Below are 15,506 nucleotides of genomic sequence, written 5' to 3' on the forward strand. Positions count from 1 at the left end.
TGTCCCCCTCCCAGTGGTATGTTTGATTATGCCTCATTCGCAATTTGGTAAACAACTGTGCGAACATGTTCTCAGAACAGAGTCTGGAGCAAAGAAAAGAAAAAAAAGGAAGAAACGAGATGAAACTCATGCGTCGCTTGGCAGTGGTCTATGTTAAAATAAAAAAGCTCATTATTGAACACACTTGAGCAGAAGTAAACGGAAAGAGACCAAGAGGAAGGCCGCAATTGACGTGGAAGGATGGTGTTATGAGTGCACTGCAGGAAAGAGGTCGAAATATAGTGGAAGCTAGAGGTCTTGTTGGCGATAGAAAGGAGTGGAGAGGTGTTGTGAAAGGATAGTGGGATTGTGGACGCGTTCATAAGGATGGGCAGGGCACCCTTATGATGCGGCAGGAGTAAACCAGTGAAAGCTGTCGGGCCCTGCTGTTGAACAGAGTGTGTTGTCTCACCCTGACCCGAGTGACATGGCCGCTTTCTTGTGTCCCGTTTCATCTGAAGGGATGAAAGCATGATCAACTTGGGTGCCGAGGTGCTTAACTTCTTTGGGTGTTTGGGCATTTGGGTTGGCCATGGTCCAATATTTTTTGTGTGAGTTTTTTGTCACTTTTTCCCTTTTTTTTTTCTTTGATTTTGTATGTGTTTGTCTTGCTGTCGATCATCCCATTCGAGGGATATGACCAGGGTAGATAGATAGTTAGATTTCCACACCCATTTGGCGCACTGTTTTAAAGGGCGCACTCTCCTTGGTCCATATAATTTTTTTTTCACATGGTGCACTGACCTAGTAGATGCAAGGCTTACGCGACCGCCTTTGATATCAAACCAAATTCGTGTATTAAACAAACAAAAAAAGAATAAGCACGGGGAACAAAAATGAGTCTGATAATGGTTTAATCAAATAATTACAAAGTAAAACACCAGAATACAACAAAATTGTAAAAAGAAAAGAAAAAGAAAAAGATAAAAGCCTTCAAACTCAGATAGTGGATTAGTGTATAATCATGTTGGGTAGATAGTGAAAAGTGTCACTAGAAGGCGTACTTTCACTGTTAGTGTCAGCCTGTCAGTGACGTTTTGGATTGATACAGTGAGTATTTCATACAAAGGATGTTATGCAGCACGGCGGCGCAGTGGTTAGCGCTTGTGCGGCACAGTTCATGTCATGGGAACCTGTCGTGGGTTCAAATCCTTCCTGTGCGGAGTTTGTATGTTCTCCCCGTGCTTGCGTGGGTTTCCTCCGGGCACTCCGGTTTCCTCCCACGTTCCAAAAACATGCATTTCAGGTGAATTGGCCGGTCCAAATTGTCCCTAGGTGTGCATGAGTTGTCTGTCCCCGTGTGCCCTGCGATTGGCTGGCAACCAGTTTAGGGTGTCCCCTGCCCACTGCCCGGAGATGGCTGGGATGGGCTCCAGCCCCCCCGCGACCCTAATGAGGATAAGCGGTACGGCTGATGAGATGAGATGAGATGAGATGTTAAAACAATATTTTACTAGGACAACAAATTAAAAACGTCTTCCTAAGCATTTGTGCTTAGGGCACCCAAATGGGCTAGCAACGTCCCTGTTAACACATTACAAAGGAACGTGTTCCGGGAACAATCACCTAATGAGTAACGAGAACTGTTATTCATGATTAATATAATTTTGTAACTTATCTGTTATTATACACGGTGCGTTATTCTGCAAATTTTTTAAAAGGGGATCACGACTTACGACAACTTCTATTCTTTGACAAACCCTCCTCCGCTCATGAATTAAGATACAATGCTCAATCCGCCAGCAGCACAACGCTGACCAGGATTCCCGAGATGGGTATTTGGCTCTCTGCTCCAAGGAAAAAATGTTTTTGGCCCTGTTGCCATAGTGACAAAGGATTAACACGTTTTTGTTCAGGAACAATTACATTTTTGGTTGCAGCTCGTTACCCTCTGTCGGGTGAGCTTTTTGTCATGTGTTTACATAAATTTTTGGTGTTGTCACAGTAGCAGACCACTTTAAAAAGTCCAGACCGTGATGCACTTATTGTATTTTCTGAGTTGAGGTCCGTATTATGAAAAAATCACATATACAATTTGCAAATAAGTCTTTAGGTAATACGATAACTCTGTTCAGTATAGTTTCTATTTCCCCGTGTTACAGGGTCTAAAACAACCAAAACAAGGGTAAAATTATGAAGTTTTTAACAGATAAAAAGGTACCATAGTGATTTGTGTAAACACATATCATTAAATACACAATATGGAGTTGATTGAGGAACAGATTTTGTCCCACTGACATTTGATTCAGAATTTTTTAGGCTACCGGCCTGAGCAAAGGCTTAGCTCTTCACATTCTAAACGTGTCTATTCTAAAAGTCTCATCTTTGCGTGCCATCCCGTACCAAGTGCGTTAGTCCACTGTCCTTGGGCCGCCTTCGCCTGGCTGCGTTAGCCCAACTTCCATTTTTTTCCATCCTGGCTGGCGCCTCGACTTTAAGCTGACGGGATTCTGACCCAGATAGCTCCATTCAACCTTGCCCGTCTTCCGCGAGTTGGTCCTCGGTGCCAGCCTACTCTCCCAGGTTTCAATTATACATAAGTCGGCGCGCTGTGTTTTCGTGGCAACGCGTCTCCAGAGGAAATGTGACTTGGCAGCGCGACAGAGATTAATCTTTTGAAACGTAATTCACATCAGTTGCATAATCACTGATTTACATCTTTTGCCTCTGGACAAAGCATCTCATAAATGCACATCACAGCATCTTTAATGAGGAAATGATAACCTCTGTATGTTTTAATATTCATCTGGCTGCAGGCAAATCAAGCATCTAGCTCATCTGCAACAACAACGAGGACGGGTGCTGCCACTCGTTTGGATGCACTGCTTGTTTTCGTAAACTTAAAGTAAGATGGGGAACTTCCTGAAACCGAATTTTAATTTGCCAGCCTCAGCAGTGCAATCTAATAAAATGTAATATAAGACCTGGATTGAGATAAATGTGCTTGGAATGGACGCACATAAAAAAGGAAGTAAAAACCTAGTAATGTTATTTTTTTTAGTTTGATGTTCTCTGGTAGTTTAACGTGAACTTGATTAGACTCCCTTTTCCCTTTTCGCATTGTGGCCATTTTTCCACTTTCTCTTGAATAAACTGACATCAGTTGGTCAGAGGTCAGGTAAGACGTCGACCCACCAGAGCTCACCTTTATTCTAAAGTTGATTATTGATTGGTAGCTGTCAGAGCCCATGATGTCCTCAATACTTGACAACAAGAGGCAAAATGGCTGCTCCCTCAAATGGATTAAAATGTGGTCTTGCTTCTTGATGTATACAAGGACCCCTTGCTACTTCGCACTTTGGTTATCACTGGTTCACTGCGTCGTAGATTTTGAATTAAATTGCCTTTATTGTCATTGATTTCAATGTATTGTGCAATGTGTTCTGAGAAGACATCACACAGCAAATGCTAGGTTAAGGATGGCTTTATTAATTGGGTAGGCATGACTGGCTGTGTGCGCGACTGTGATGCTGTCAGTAAAACAGCCAGGGTGAGCTGGTGCACAAGTCAATGTGTCCACCCCCAAAAACACAATCTGCGAAGCACGGCTACAGCAGAGCTAGTATTTTATCAGCTCGTCACATTTAAAAAAAACACATCAATTAAAACGGACTCTGAGGAAAGTAACTAGGTAAATGGTGATCTTTAGTGGGTGCTCTGTATATTGTTATCCGGTCCGGGAAGAAACTGAGGCAGCCTCAGGAAAAGGGGCAATAGTGAGGCTGCAGGTTTGGCCTACAGCTAGGGCTAGGCTAACAACTCACTTAAGCCACCTCTGCCGAGCCTGTATCTCACCAACGCCAGATCTATTTCCCACGAAACAGATAACCTGGAGCTACAACTAGTGAAAAACCGCTATACTCTGGACGGTTGTACCTGGCTCAACCTAAGGATACCCAGTGCTAGCATAGAGCTAGCCAGCTGTCCTTCAAATCTCTTTCAACCTCTAAGAGGAGAAGCTCTCCAAGTCCTTCATACTTTTGTATAATGACATTAAAGACCATGGGTAAGGATGTAATCTCGAAGTAAATCCGGCCCTTGGGGGCTTTTATGAAGGCATGACGCACTCGCGGATTTGAACTTTTCGCGGGGGGTTCTGGTCCCCATTAACAGTGATAACCGAGTGATTACTACATTCTAAAAATACCACATTAATCAAGATACCGTGCTCTGACTTGTGTGTGCACATACATTACAAAACTGTAAATAGAATCTTTAGGACGACTTCTTCTTTAAAGACCACTTTTATTTTTCTGTGCTTCTTTTTGACAAATGACCCAGAGCAAAGTGCCTGAAAATAGTCTCATTCATCAAGTTAATTTATTTTTCATAGCTGAAGCACTGCAGCTGCAATCATTTGTTTTTGGTTTCTAAAGGATATACATTTAGCTCTCCCGTTTACACGTTTGCTTGATTATTCCCTCAAGTCTATTTAACAAATTTTAAATGTAGGTGTTTCAATAAGATGTTTTAGCTTACCGAGATTTTTCATGAAATATTCTCCTGAAAGGGTTATGTTAACTCTAGAATTTGGTTGAATAGAAATGGAAAAAAAACCCACAATTACCCTTTTGTATTTCGTGAGGTGCTGCTGCAAAATAGGAAGAACTTTCACGATTACTGATGTGACTCAGCTGTGCCCGCTCCTTTGGCGCCAACTGCCTCGGACTCTGATTGGCTCCCGATCAGTACTTGTACCCGTCTGTCCCCCGGCTTTAACCCGTTTTTGATCCTGAACACGTCTACTCTCCCGTCCCGGCTTTCGACCTCTTTTTGTCCCCGACCACGTCTTTTCTCCTTTTCTGGCTTACGACTCGCTTCCGACCCCGGCCACGTTTTTGCTTTCCTGTCCCGGCTACTGACAACACCATCGCCCGTCGCGTAACATCCACTTCCTCCTCCTGAGCACCATCCGAGTATCCGCGCAACCTGCTTCCTGTATCCAGCAATCACCAGATCGTGGGCGTAACCCTTTCTCTTCCTTCCGATAAAACTTGCGAGAAACCCAAAAAAAGGGGGTCCTGTCTCTGTTTTGGTCCTGACAAGAACATGTTTTGATAAACTTCAACAATTTACTTCCATTTCCCGAAAAAAAACAATAGATGAGGGATTAAAAACGTTTTGTGAGTTTTCATTTTTAGCTGTCTGCTGAGCCATTTGCATTATGAAGACGGTCAACATCTGGTGGCAATGGAAATAGAGCACCAGGTTGTTTGTTAAATGCTGCAGCAAGGCTTTTAACTAAAACGAGAAAGTTTGATCACATGACCCCGATTTTAGCTAACCTGCATTGGCTCCGTTAGCTTAAGATGTGATTTTAAGGTTCTGTTGGTAGAATACCAAATCATGCTTGGACTTGCTCCCTCATATCTCTCAGATTTAATTTCGCCCTATGTTCCGGTTTGGAGCCTTCGCTCTGAAAATGCTGGTCTACTAGTGATCCCAAGAGCCAAGAAGAGATCTGCAGGTTTGAGAGTGTTCTCCATTTGGGGCCCCGGTGCTGTGAAATGCTCTTCCCCCTGAGATTCGATCTGTAACTTCAGTGGAATCCAAGCTTAAAACACACTTCTATCCATAGCATACGAATAACCTATATTTTATGTTGACATATCTGTGTATTATTTTCCCTCATGTAGGTTTTAGATCAGGTGATGGTGTCATAATAGTCTGTGGTTTGCAATAATCTGTGGTCTGTGCAGCCGTTTGAGACTCTTTGTGATTAAGGGCTAGAGAAATAAACATGACTTGACTTAACTTTACTTGGCTTAAAATAACCATGTAGTGAAAACAGTTTAAGTTTGCCTTGATTTTGTAAGGGTAAATACAATTGCCACCACCTAAATGACTGTGAAGGAATTGCATTGCAAAATACTATAATTAGGAAAATGATTATGATTTTAGGGGGTTTATATTCATTCATTTACTTTGAGGCTAAGGACATTTTTTACCCATCAGTGGAAATCAATATAACAATATCAAAAACAATCAAAAAAAAGTTATTATTTCGGAGTTGTTATATACCTATATTTAACATTGAAGTTCAAAATGGATTGAGAAACTTGTCAGATGTGGAAAAAAGTCCTAGTAGCATTTAAGAGCCTTTATTAGGTTAAAAGTTGCTCTTAGACTATGATATCACTGAATGAAGGACACTTTGGCTTGATTCCTCAAGATGCAATGGAAATGTATTGAAATGTTTTTTGTATTTAAAAAAAAAAAAAAGAAAACCCGCAGAATCAAGATGGCTGACTATTATGGTAAGGCTCATGTTATGTCAAATAAATGCACATTTCTCAACCAACACATATTTTTAAAAAAGCATGTTTTATTCGCATTACTTCTATTTTTGGTCATTTCTAATCAATATATATATATATTTTTTAATAATGAATAAACTTTTATAACCATTAAGAGCCACTAAATAATACAGACGAAGGGAATATTATCACTTGAAGTCACTTTGGTTTTGCTAAAAGTCGATATGTTTGACTTTGTTCCAGCAGACAGCCAAATTTCGGCGATCGTTGCCAACTTGATGTTAGCGTAATTAATCAGGTTACCAGATTTCGAATTGTTTGGAAGCCATAAAGGGACAGCGTGTGACAAAACGTGAGCCCCATTCATCTATATTGGCTCAAAACATTTTTAATTTAAGCCTGCAGTCCCGCAGAAAACCGCTAGGTGGTGTCAGACATAAAGGGACAGTGTGTAAACAAATATAAGCCACCTTCAATTATATTCGCTCAAAGAATTATTTATTTGGGCCTCCAGTACCCTAAAAAACCGCCACGTAGTGTCAGACATAAAGGGACAGTGTGTAAACAAATGTGAGCCCCATTAGTTTGTATTCACTCAAAGCATCTTTTATTTCGGCCTTTGGTTTGGAGTTAGATTGCCTAATTTCCGCAATATTTTATTCAAATTTATAACGATAAAAGTTCAACACATGATAAAATCCTATGATAACATAGGATGAGGAAGTTTTGAAAGAGTTTCTGAAAAATGTTGACATTTTTCCAGCAAATGGACAAATTTTGGCTCGGCGATCGTTGCCGTCTAGAAGAAAAAGTGGATTTTGAGTCTTGATTTGGTATGATGGGATCTGTGGGATCTGTGGTCAGACCAATTGAGGACCACTGAACTAGAGGAGTAAAATGAACGATTCTAGATTTTCTTCCAATTTTTCTAGTTTTCATATTTAAATAATTTGCTATAAACAAGGGGTGTCAAACTCATTTTAACTCGGGCCACACGATAGAACAAACATTTTCTCGGGGGCTGGACTAGTAGATTAGAGAGAAAGAAATAAGAGAAAGAAGGAGAGAAAAAGAGAGAGGGTGGGACAACAAAAGAGAGAAAGAAAGAGAGAGAGAGGAAGGGAAAGAGAGAAAAGAGAGAGAATGAGAGAAAGGAAAAAAGACAGAGAATAGAAAGAAAGAGAGAGAAAGAGAGAGAGAACCTGGGAAATAAAAGAGATACAATGAGAAATAGTGAGAGAGGGGGATAGAAGGTGAGAGAGAAAGAAAGCAATCCAAAGAAAATTAGAAAGAGAGGAGAGAAAAGAAGAGAAGAGAAAGAGAGAAGGGGAGAATGAGAGAAGGGGAAAGCAAGAGAGAGAGAGAGAGAGAAAAGAGAGCAAAAGAAGGTAAAAAGACAAAGAGAGAGAAAGAGACAAAGAGGAACAATGAAAGAGAAAAAGAGAGACACAGAGTGTGAGAGAGAGAGATAGATTGAGAGTGAGAGAAAAAGGAAAGAGAAGAGAGAGAGAGAGAGAGAAAGAAATACAAATACAGCATCTTTGTGAGAGGCTCTACCTTTGGCTACATCAAGTGGACATATTTCAACCTGCAGCTCGTTTTTCTCTTGCGCTTCTCTGAATGTTGTCTCGCGGGCCGGACTCAATCCCTTAGCAAACGGACGTAGTAAACTACGAAAGATTTGTTAGCTGCATTATAATGAACGAAACACATTGGAAAAATTTCCCTGCAAAAATAAATAATGTCCTATATTCTTTATCCTAAGGGAGCAAGTGTGTGTTGAGCTGAATGATTGTCTAACTCGGTAATTATTGTGCCTAATGAGGTGCCCGATGAGAATATATCCTTTCCCAATTTCCACCACCAAAACCAAAAATTGGACTCCATATTGTCCAATGGGATCTGGCAGAGACTGTTGACATTGAGCTTTTCCAATTCTCTCTCAGTGAAACGACATCAAGGCTACTTTCGTCGTCACCTCAGCAATTACTACAAAAAAAAAACAGCCTTTCAAAAAGAAGCCGAAAAGGCATTTTAGGAATGTGGTTAAAAAATATAAATCTGGCGACACTTGAAACAGCAACAGAAATGATTCAACTATTCTGAAAAAAAAAAAAAAAAAAAACCTTTAGTATGCCTCGCGGGACTATCCGAAAAAATAAATTAAAAAATAAAATAAAAAACGCGGCACGACGGATGCCGACAGTTGCACGTCGTCAGCATTCAGCACCTAAAAGAAAAGGAATGAAAAAAAAAACAGCCACGGAAGCTTTTCATCAATATGTAAATCAAGGTCTGCTTCAAAGTAAAAGAGAAACAACAAGGCCATGACTGGGAGGTGTTTGAGCTACTCGTCAATAGCAAATATTCAATCCGCCGAGGAGAATCCCACCCATTCCCGAGGGCTTTCCAAAGAACCAGGGGACAAACAAGCAAGGAGAGAAAACTAAAGCTGTGAGCCTATACATCATTGCACTGCTTTTCGTCAATAAATCAAAAGGGTTCCGGAGAAGCAGGTTGAATTGCTCCGTGATGCAATCCCTTTGTGTTCTTTTGTAACATGCTTGGAGATGTGGCCAAGATAGGACAAAGGACATAAGCACTAAGCAGGATCTCAGTCCATCCTAGTGTGCTACTAATCTGCTGCCATTGTTAATCTGCAGGGTTGGGAGGGTTACTTTAAAAATGTAATCCTATACAGTCACCAATTACCTGATGGAAAATTTAATCAGTAATGTAATCTGAGCACGACAGTAATGTAACTTAATTATTGTCAAGTAAAGTCATGTTTATTTGTGACGCCCTTAATCACAAGTAGTCTCAAATAGCTGCACAGACCACAGATTATTGCAAAACGCAGACTATTATTACACAACTCCTGATCTAAAACCAACATGAGGGCAAGGAAAAACTCAAACCCTCAACATGAAGTAAATGAAAAAACCTTAAAAAGGGACAGCACATTTTATCCATACAATGTAAAAGTTTTTTTTAAAAGCAGGATAAATTATCTCCATAAACTTTGGAAAAAAGATTGTTGTTAAATAAAAATGAGGTAGCACTTCATTATACCTTAGTTCACATTTTCACTTGTTGCAGAAACACAAAGTAGTACACTGATACACTCCTACTCTGTTACTCTCTTTATGCACTCTTCACATATATATTTTTTGTCTTCAGAGCATATCTTACACCTAACACTTTCAATTATTTTTAGATGAAAACTGATATTATACTTAATTACAAATAATATCACCTGAGAATGTAAATGCTCCTTGTTATATGTCAAAGTGTCCTTGGGCAAGACACTGACTCCCTAATGCCCCCAATAAGCAGTTTGGTGCCTTGCATGGCTGCATGACCCCTATTGGTGTGTGAGTGTGTGTGTGAATGGGTAAGTGTGAAGCACATTGTAAAGCGCTTTGGGAGGTCTTCATTGACTTGAAAAGCGCTATATAAAAATGCAGACCAAAAGAAGGGGGCTTAGTACTGAACACTGCGGAACACCACAGGTAACACTGGAGGGCTCAGATGTCATTTCACCATATTTAACAGAGTGCGTCCTATCTGAGAGGTAGGATCTGAACCATAAGAGGACGGTTCCTGAGAGACCAATCCATTTTCCCAACCATTCTACAGTAGTAAGATATTATGGTCCACAGTGTCAAAGGGAGCACTACGGTCCTTCTTCATTTTCCTCATGTTGAGGTTTTTTAGTGTTTCCTTGCCTTCATGTAGGTTTTAGATCAGGGGATGGTGTAATAATTGTCTGTGGCTTGCAATAACCTGCGGTCTGTGCAGCCCTTTGAGTGTCTTTGTGATTACGGGCTATTGAAAATAAACATGACTTGACTTGACATGAATACGGTACTTAACACGCTCATAAAAGACAAAACAAACATTATATCAATAAAATAGTTAAATTTGGTGTAAGATAAGTCAAGTATGTAACCTTGAAAATAATTGAAGGAAACCAAGGTCAGGTAGTTGCTTTTATTCCTACAAAAAGTGATCTAATTTTTACCATGTAGCATAGTTGATTAAAGAAACATAAAAAGTTCTTTCACATGGTAGACTAGATAGGCTCTGTTTTAGTTCACACACATCAAGAACCAAATATTGTTCTAAACTTCCAACAAACTCTGGGATTTCTTGTGTCCAAGATCAATTTTACTTGTTTGTAATGGGGAAGACAAACATTAATATTCAAACTTACTAGACAAGCATGTCCAAAAATCGGCCCAGGGGCCAGTTATGCTCCATGATCAAATTTTTACTGGCCCGCTGCCTCTGTCATAAAATTAATAATATGTGGCCAGCCAGGAATGTTATAGGCAGTATAAAATACATTTGTTAAACATTAAAAAAAAAAAAAATCACCAGATGATGGGAGTAACCCTTTGGCCACCTTGACCCTGGCTTTCTGTGAAAATTTTAGCCCACCCCGTTTCTGACATGGCGACTTTAAATTAAAAAAAGGAAAGTTGACTGTGAGGGCTGCCGCTTCCAAGTTAAGTGGAAATTGCAGTGTTTTTTCACTGAAATCCAAAAAAACTGCGTCTGCCTAATTTGCTGTGGCAACGCTGTGAATAGGTGGACCAATTGGAGGCTGTTTTAACGGCACAGCATCGCTTTTTCACAAGACCCCGCGAGTCAAATAAAAATGCTACAAAGGCAAGCTACGAGGTTGCAACCCTGATCACCAAGTACGGCAAACCTTTCAGGGAGAGTGGATTTTTTTAAAGACTGTTTAAAGAATGCCAGGCTAAATATAGCCCATTTAAAAAACATCGAGTTACAAAAAACATTTTTGTCGGGATGTCAAAAAATACTTGGACATTGCTGTAAGTTAGATTTTGTAGTATGTGCACTTTTTTCGAGTACAGGACATTACTGTAGTGCTTCTTTCCGCCGCTACTAGCATCCTCACAAGAATCCTCACAAGAATCATCAGGCGCCATGCCTCCAATCCGAAGAAGAAATCCGGCTTCCTCTTCCTAGTTTGTGTGTAAACATACTGTACTGTATGTACTTAGACATCTTTAATGTTTAATATCTCGTGCATCCATTCAATATGGTTGGTGTTAAAGTGTAAAAATGAGGCGAGCCATTTATTTTAAAATGAAAGTGGAATAAGAAAGCTTAATGCGGTTGATAAAATGGTTGGATTTTTTTCGGCCACTTTCTACCATGGAGGAGGAAGTTGCCTTACTCTTGAAGCTCATGTTCCAAAAGTAAGTTAGACTTAGCTTTATTTCTCTTTATAGAGCACATTATTTTATAAAATGTTTATTTTTTAGTACAATACGGGTTTCTTATACAAGCCTTAAACATACTTATATAAACCTTAAACATATAAAATATAGCACTGAAGCAACTTACGAACAAATTCAACGTACAAACGTCGTCCGGAACGTATCTTGTTCATAAGTAGGGCAGCGTCTGTCGTCAGCCATCACACATTTTCAGTTTACCAAATCTGGCCCGCTTTTTAAAGAGTTTGGACACCCTTATACTACACTGAGTAAAACATTCTCACAATATAACAATACAATGATTATAAAGTGATTTTGAACAACCATTAAGTGCAAAATTAAAAAAACAAGCCAATCATTACCGTATTTTCCGCACTATAAGGCGCACCTAAAAGTCTCAATTTTTTTCAAAAGCTGACCATGCGCCTTATAATACAGTGCGCCTTATATATGGATCAATATTAAATCGCTAAGTCTTGCAACTAATGCAAGCAGCCGCCGACTAGATTTTCCCCCGAACGCAAAGTAGTCCGCGGTGTATGCTGGGATTTATATACCGGCGTTTCATTGGCTAACCAATGTGTCAATCATCATTTGAATTGATCACTCTTGGCTAAACTTATTCGGAGGTAAAGGGGGCGGATCCTTTTTATCATTTACAGGCTCGCATAGGCTAAAGGGGCAAAACAAAGCCTGCAATTGGCCGAAAAAGATGTATCAATCATCAGTTGAATCGATCACTATTGGCTAAAGTTATTCGGAGGTAAAGGAGGCGGATCAATTTTATCATTTACAGGCTCGCATAGGCTAAAGGGGCAAAACAAAGCCTGCAATTGGCCGAAAAAGATGAATTTGAATAGCAAGTTTGGTTGTCTACGGCATAGAGGAAACATGTTTTACCATTCTGTATTTGTAAATATTTTACTCTCCTGGATTTAATACATCCACGGATATAAGAAGACCATGGTTGCGCATTATTATTGAACGCAACGACTTCGGTGAGCTACTCTGGCTATATATTTTCCTAGTATCTTGTTTCAGAGTGATCTGGATGTTTCTGTGATGGGTCTTTTTTTAAATTATACTCAATTCCAAGTGTTTATTGTCATATGCACAGTAAAGTTGCGAGCGAAAAAGAAAATAGAAACTAAGGAATGGTTGGCATTTCTTGAATCCCAAGACTTTAACCTTCCGAATGATATTTGGAACGATGCAATTGAGTGACATCGTACGGACACCGCATCCGCACGTGTCTACGACACGAATTTGCTTCTTTGCAAGCTTTCGGAATGTTAAGGGGGTAATCAGTTGGACTGAACTATCTGACTGTTTTGTCCACGTTCCCATTGTAGCGCCTTATAATCCGGTGCGCCTTATCTATGGAAGATATAGGACCAAAAACTATTTTTTGGGGGTGCGCCCTATAACCCGGTGCGCCTTATAGTGCGGAAAATACGGTACATAGCTTTTACATCCTATTTACGTACCAACATTACATGTATTTCGTTACTCCCCTATTAACCTGTGACGCTTGGAACAAATGGCCACGTTTCTGGACGGACTCGGTCTAAAAATCAATATTTAGTCTCCCCTCTTGCAAGAGGCACTTCAATCTAATGACGTTAATTATTCTTTCAGGGGGATGTTTCAAACACACTTGAATTTTAATGTAGGTTACAGTCAACGACATCTGACTCTAGTCTTCCTGCGCAATTACGGTACAGCATATTGATTAGTTAAACTGCTCTTGAAGAATTCAGTGCGGATTCGATTGTTGATTTATCACAACCAACACAATCGGTGTATGGTTCATTTCAAACAGCTGTAATATGTGGCCTGTGGATGAACCAGAAATCAGAAAGAAACTGAACTACAAGCCAGAATGGCTATAGGGCATTATCGTTCTGTCCGTGGGGCATGGTAAAAAGACGGAGCGATTCCATTATCTCTTAATTGTCTCAAAGTAATATAGTAGTGCCTTGAGAAATAAGTTCAATTGATTCGATTAACGTGGTAAAAACATGTAATGATCTTTCTAGTGATCATGCACTCTTTGTAAAGAAATGACTGAAAACCATCACATTTGCGGCATGTGTTATAATCCATTGCTTAACTAGAGGAAAGACCTGTTCATGCCCGTTTGACCTGAGTATACCTAGTTTGTATTTTTGATTGGCTTTAAGCCTGTTTTGTGAGTATTACCTAGTTTGAATTTCTGATTGCCTTTAAGCCTGTTTTGTTTTGTCTTTGGTCCCTGCGTGTTGGACAACTTTTATTTTCTAAATCAAAGTAACAGATCGTACACGCAAAATGAGTTCACACTTCCTGCCTCCTGGTCCGTTCCCTGACAATTTACATAGTTTAACACCATATTAGCCCTAGCCAAAGCTATTGAGGGAACTACATCTGCTTGGTGATAAAATTGAAAGTGAGCAGTAACGAATAGCAACTGCATGAGCAATTTGCCGGTTGTGTCATTGTCCAATTTTCTCCGACTTAGAAATCATGGAGGGGTCTGACATTTTCATCGTAGGTGCATGTCCACTGTGAGAGAGATGAACTAAAAAGAAAAATCCAGAAAACGTTTGATCTCTGTAATAGCAAACAAAGGCTACTGTACCAAATATGAACATTCATTTTCTCAGGTATTCAAATACTTATTTGCAGCTGTATCACACACATAAATTGTTAAAGAAATCATGCATTGTGATTTCTGGATTTTTCTTTTTAGTCTATCTCTCTCACACTGGACATGCACCTCCGATTAAAATTTCAGACCCCTCCATAATTGGTGGGAGAAAATTGGACAATGACACAACAGGCATGTTGCTCAGGCAGTTGCTATTCTTAACTGCTCACTTTCAATTTAATCACTGAGCAGATGTCTTTCCCTCAATAGCTTTTGCTAGCGCTAGTATGGCACTAAACTATGTAAATATAGACAAGTGAAACTTTCTAGTAGCAAAAATTGGCAATCCCTTTCCTAAAGATTAATTCAGAGTCAGACTTATGAGGAGGAAGTCAAACTTTTGGATTTTCTAGAACTCTGTATAGCATAATGTGATTTCTATCATTATTGAAATGGCATTGGAGCTGCCAGGAATCTGGTCTGACAGGCACGAAAAAGAAAGGAGGGAAGATAATGCACACTTGTGGGAAAAAAAGACAAACACCAGTTAAGGGCGAAGAAAACACACAGAAAAGGCATTTATTTGCACTCATCTGTGAGGGAGATGAGCCCCGTCTGCATCTGACAGCTGACATTTAGCCTTAATTCTCCAGTCGGTTATCGTGTGTTTCATTTCACTGTTTCATGTGGATGTGATGAAACACAAATGCGGAAACCTTCAAGGCAAGGAAATCCATTTTTCTGCATGATTACTAATTTCTATCCTATAATGTTTCAAAAGTAGATGTTGTTGTTTATGTACAGAGACAAGATTATGCTTTTTCCATTTTTTTTTTGACAGAGGTGCCAATGATTGCACTACTTGTGATTGACGTGATGTGAAACAAGTAATAAAAATGTAGAATTTTAAGATCCATTGTAGCTTTAGGCAAATAAAATGTGTATGTGAATGCTTGTAACTTGCTTACCTGGGGTTCGAGCCCTGGGCTGTGTTCATTTCCTTCTGGTAGTGAAGACCCTGAGCTGGCTAGATTAAAAAGAAAAACAATTCTTGAAATGATCACCCACAAAGGGTCTTGAATTAATCTAATATCAATATCATCTAAATCAATATCATCATGTGAAGGGTATTAGACAAAGGCATTTAAATTCACAGTATGAACCTCACGTGACAAAATATCACAGAGCTCCAAAACACGAGAAAATCCTTTTCTAGGATCTAATCGTGGTATTCTAAAAACGAATTACTGTAAATCAATTATTTTCATTTATTTTTTGCATGAATTGACTGTTTACAATACAAAAACATCATAATCATTGCAAAAT

General features: G+C 39.6%; 1 protein-coding gene across 5 annotated transcripts in view; it reads right to left on the minus strand.

Annotated features, from left to right (window-relative positions):
- The window catches only part of cfap20dc (CFAP20 domain containing), an 80,289-nt gene that overhangs the window by 11,552 nt on the left and 53,231 nt on the right, over positions 1-15,506 (minus strand). For 4 of the 5 annotated variants that reach the window (XM_088338153.1, XM_088338151.1, XM_088338149.1 and 1 more), the window contains one exon: positions 15,149-15,207. The exons of the other annotated variant lie outside the window; for it this stretch is intronic. In XM_088338153.1, the coding sequence (XP_088194279.1) occupies positions 15,149-15,207 (59 nt within the window). The remainder of the gene's footprint in view (positions 1-15,148; positions 15,208-15,506) is intronic. 5 annotated transcript variants of the gene reach the window in all.

The sequence above is a fragment of the Urocampus carinirostris genome, chromosome 6, assembly GCF_059441175.1.
Source record: "Urocampus carinirostris isolate Australia breed hairy pipefish chromosome 6, RoL_Ucar_1.0, whole genome shotgun sequence".
NCBI lineage: Eukaryota > Metazoa > Chordata > Actinopteri > Syngnathiformes > Syngnathidae > Urocampus > Urocampus carinirostris.